Below are 5,000 nucleotides of genomic sequence, written 5' to 3'. Positions count from 1 at the left end.
TAACATAATGCTGCTGGGAAAATGCTGTGCTCTTTTTTGTAAAATGGCTCTGCACATAAAATGGCTCTGCACATAAATGGCTCTGCTAGTGTTTAGCCACAAAGAAATCAATTAGTAGACCTTGTGACCTTACCTGATTTCATCTTTCTGGGAAAAAATATTTTTTTTACTAATTCTGTGAATATCAGTGTTATTTTTATTATAGACATTATAATTACTATAATATTATAAACATTAGTAACCACAAAATAAGATAATTTAGAGTATTTTCATAAATCAGGGAAAAGGGTAAATGGGCAAGACAGACAGTACTCGCAATTGGCTCATTGGTGACTTAGTGCAAGTGTAGCCATCTATGTGTAAAAATAATTGATAAAGTAAACTCGCAGTGGGTATGGTATGTACGCACATGCCATGCCTGGTGGCATTGGGTTAAAACACAAGACAGGAATCAGCTGAAAGACACAGATGGTGATATATACTGCACTGTTCTCTACAGATCCTTGCATTAAATTATTATTCAATGATAAAAATTACCTTTTCTCCAATTAACCTGGCATGGCCTGTATGTACATGTTATGCCGCTATGAGTTTACTTTATTAATTGTTTTTAGACATAGATGGCTCCACTTTTCACCAATGAGCCAATTATGAGTATTACCTGTCTCACCTGTTTGTGCATTTCCTTGATTTCTGAGAATGTTATATCTTATAATGTTGTTACTAATGTCAATTGCATTATAGTAATTATAATGTCTATATTAAAAATAACACCATCAATTTTTACACCATTAGTAAAAAAAAAAAAAAAAAAAAAAATAGTAAAAAAAAATCCTGCCAATTCAAGGAAAGGTGAAATCAGGCAATGTCACAAGGTCTGCTAACTGACTCCTTTGTGGCTACGCACATGCAGAGCCATCTATATGCAGATTCTAAAATGAGCACAGCTTTTTCCTATCACCATTGGGTTGATAGTGGCATTACCATGTTACTGTAGATTTTAACTTATTTTTTTTTTTATTTGATACTCTGATTATCCAATATTTAACACTCCAGCCTAAATTAAACAGTATAATTAAACACCATTGACTTTTAAAGAGTGCCAGGTCTCTAATACTTTGGATTAATTGTTATCAAAAGGAAAACTGAAAGATTCCTTTCACTTCATTATTTATTGACTAACTCAATGTTGCCTTGGTCTTGGGTTTAAGTAGTTTCTAAGTTGAAATTTGGGAGACCTGTTCGAGAAATTTTCAAGTAACTCGCAAAATAACGGGTTCAGATGCACCTAGTTGAGGTCTGCTCAGAGACTGCCATCTTTTCGTCACACATTTTGTCATTCAGTCTGGCTCTTGTAGCCTTCTCTTCTCGTCATTGGTTCATTTTCCATGCACACTTCTCCATTGTTTCTATCCTAGCTTTAATATTTTGTTGTTCACATTTTCCTGAGCTAGGTCAAAAGATATTTCTCATGTCAAGGTAACCTGATAAATTAATGAGGTGCAAAACCACATGCAAACAAATGGTTAGGGTTGACTGCTTTGCAATGTACATCTTGGTGACACTTTCTTTAGGTAATCTATTTTACTTGTTTCAATATTTTACCTGGTTACCATACAGGTATTACACCACATAATAATATAGAAGTAATGATGTTTTAATTCCAACTTGTTTTTTCTTTCTATCTCTCTTTTACTTTTTTTTTCTCAAGGAATATTGTCCAATTTCTTCCTGACTAAGATCAGTTTTGTAGAAATAAGATGCATTAAGAATTAAACATTTAAATATTTTTCTTTCCTTGTAAGAGGAATAGGGTAGTGGTAGTGGTGATCTATCACTACCAGGGCTATAAAAAAATGCTCTGGAATATAGGGTAGCTGGTGGAGATTCTCTGGCATCTTAAGAATGTATTATAAAAAAAACTGCCAAAATACACAACCAAAATTAGAAAGGTTTTATCAGACATATCATTAGAATGCAGAAAATAAACTAAAAAATATTACCAAAATGAATAATCTGGGATATGAGTAACTAAATAACTATATTAGATCTCATTCCTAGAGGTGTTTGCATTTCTCTCTCTCTCTCTCTCTCTCTCTCTCTCTCCTCTCTCTCTCTCTCCTCTCTCTCTCTCTCTCTCTCTCTCTCTCTCTCTCTCTCTCTCTCTCTCCTCTCTCTTGACCTCTCTTTCTCTTTCTCGTCTCTCTCTCTCTCTCTCTCTCTCTCCCTCCCTCCTCTCCTTTCTCTTCCTTCTCTCTCTCTCCCTCTCCTCTCCTTTTCTCTCTCTCTCTCCCTCCTCTCCTCTCTCTCTCCTCTCTCTCCTCTCTCCCTCCTCTCCTTCTCCTCTCTCTCTCTCTCTCCTCTCTCTCTCTCTCTCTCTCTCTCTCTCTCTCTCTCTAGAAAAAAATAATATTCATTTTGCTTTCAAAGACCATGTGGGGTCTTCAAAACTTTTTTACTGGTTAAACAGGTGTGGATACTGCTCTTCAGGTTTTGATGCCTACATTACCCCTAAGACTAGAAGAGGCCCCATAACTAGTCTTTGTTGAGGCAGGGCTTGCGTGGCAGCTGTTGTGGAGTTCATGGTGTTGAAGCTGCTCAAGCGTGGCAGCATGGAGGGGGGGGAGCTCACACGCGGGGAGGTACTCTCCCTGCTGGCAAGACTGGCCTTTGCAACTGCTGCTTCCTATTTTACTGTGAAGCTTCTGGTGTCAGCTATGGACCCAACCTCCAAACAGAAGAAGGATGCCAAGAGGAAGGTAAGGACCTTGAGATAGTTGAAGCCTGGGGTTTGGCGCAAAGAATGGAAAAGAAAACAGATATTGATTTTGTCCTTTATTAAAGTTCTGTGGAAATGAGTTGTTATTGGTTAAATGATGCTTCAGGAAGTAATAGCAAAGTTTTTCAATATTTTGTAATTTCAGATTTGTGAGCATTAAATTTCTGGTGAAGGTGAATTTTCATGAATATGTATAACAAAGTAGAGGTGGTTTTATGAATTCCCAGGTAAATAAGCAATTAGAAAATGTCTTTATTCCAATTTTCATGTGACCTAGATTGTTAGTTACATGTTTTTCTTTTTTCATAGGCCCAAGAAGTTATGCAGAGGCTGGGCATCAAGGAGAAGGTTTCAGTAAGTAATGTTTTGAGTTCCACTATTCTATATGTAAGGATCTTGACATGTTTTGTCTTTTCCTGTACTCACTCTTCCATGTTTGCACATTCCCTTAGTCATTCACACATGCCTAAAAACAGTGTAATTGCATCTTGTAGTTGCACCATGCCAGGAAGTTGATACTTTTCTGTTGTTCCTTGGTATTTAAAGTAGTACCATATTGAGAGTGAGAAAGGGAAATGTAAAACTACCAAAAAGATTTGTTAACTATACACAAAAATGAAGCCCAAAGACTCCATTGTAACTGGTTTGTGTAGAAATTTAGTGTGCTTCAGTGTAGCTTTATACTAGTATTCTTTTGCATCAGCTTATCATATCATTTATCAAAATACTATTGCATTTCTTTTGTGTTTGATCACATAAATCTAAAGAAGTTATTGTTTGTGGACAAGAAAGAAAACACCTGCTCATCTGGCAAGGCAGTCAAGGCACTTACAACTACTCATGATTTTATGCTTTGTAAAATAGAGTCAAGAGAGAAGCATGCATACATTATATATATAATTTTGTGGAACTCTTGATTTTTTAGTAAATATTCTTTTTTTAAGTACTTTGATTAATATAAGTAAAGGAAACCAATTCATGTAGAAAATACATTTTTGAACATAGAAGTTGAAGTTACATTTTTGCAAGTTCTTTAGAAAAAAGGTAAACAAGATAGAGTTTTGCACTAGCTTCTGCTAGACAAATGCTGATTTTAGTAATGATTACTTATGTGTCCCCAATATAAATTATATCACTCTGATACCAAGTATGAAGACACTGTATTGAATATCCAGTATTATAACATATCTATGACTTTTTTCTCTCTTTTATGAGGATATTTATGTATGTATATACCATGCTTTTACAATCTAGTTTTGTTGATGTATGCTATTCATTGTTTCAGTGTAATGCCATTTGTACCTCTAGCAATGCACAAGTAATAGTCAACTGTGTTATTATCATGAATCTACACCAAAGGCTTACTTCAAGAATCTACTCAGCTCTCAAAGGCTCAGCCAATCCAGTGTATATCTGCATGTAATTGCCATGTGGTTAAATAAACATTTGAATTTGAAACTCAAAACTGAATCAGTTTCTACTGCCAAGTTACTTAATGACTTGTTCTAGAACAAAGCCATCCAGTATTATTATGCATTCAACATTTTGCATTCCCATGAAAATCACGTTATCAATCAAGGGTGATGGTTGTGATTGTGTTCCAGTTGAGTGAGTATGAAATGATGATTGCCAGCCAGCTGGTAGAGCCTTCACAGTTGAGCACATCCTGGAAGGATGTGGCAGGACTCTCAACTGTCATCCGGGAGCTCAGGGAGACTCTCATCCTGCCTATCCAGCAGCGCACTCGCCTCCAGGGATCCCGCCTCATCCAGCCTCCCAAAGGTATAGCTAGTTCAGTGTACAGAGGACTGCTTCTGTTTTAACACAGATTTTGCCATAATTGGTCAAATTAAAAAAATTTAACTAACACACATAATATTATAATAATAATAATTGTGTGTGTGTTTGTTTGTTTGCTTTTTAGTGGATGGAATTAAATTCTTCCTATTTTCATGCTGATACATTCTTTTTATAACAATACAATAGGGGATAATAATCATAGAACTTTGTAAGCATGTAACATGTACCAATAATGCTATCATTTTAATTTAACTCAAATGTGCTAGGATCAACCTTTACCAACAACTTGGTCATGAACCAGATGCTGGACATCAGCATAAACCCAGATGCTGGGGTGTTGGCATATACAGACAGCAATATTTTCATCCACATGCCAGGGGGCATCAGCAGTTATCAACTAATTCTTTGAATGTTTATTGAG

At 35.9% G+C, this 5,000-nt stretch overlaps 1 protein-coding gene across 4 annotated transcripts in view; it reads left to right on the top strand.

Moving 5' to 3' along the window:
* Positions 1–5,000, top strand: part of LOC119584431 (ATPase family AAA domain-containing protein 1-A-like) — a 27,764-nt gene that overhangs the window by 1,434 nt on the left and 21,330 nt on the right. For 2 of the 4 annotated variants that reach the window (XR_005229811.1, XM_037933028.1), the window contains exons 2-4: positions 2,491–2,759; positions 3,089–3,133; positions 4,384–4,561. Coding sequence is in view for 1 of the 4 variants with exons in the window: in XM_037933028.1 (XP_037788956.1) it covers positions 2,583–2,759; positions 3,089–3,133; positions 4,384–4,561 (400 nt within the window). In the remaining 3 variants the exon portion in view is untranslated. Of the gene's footprint in view, positions 1–2,470; positions 2,760–3,088; positions 3,134–4,383; positions 4,562–5,000 lie in introns of all 4 variants that reach the window. The other 2 variants (XR_005229813.1, XR_005229812.1) reach the window with 2 other exon arrangements.

This window comes from Penaeus monodon, chromosome 18 (genome assembly GCF_015228065.2).
Source record: "Penaeus monodon isolate SGIC_2016 chromosome 18, NSTDA_Pmon_1, whole genome shotgun sequence".
NCBI lineage: Eukaryota > Metazoa > Arthropoda > Malacostraca > Decapoda > Penaeidae > Penaeus > Penaeus monodon.
Note: the sequence above shows the minus strand (reverse complement) of the source record. Positions and strands in the feature narration are given on the sequence as shown.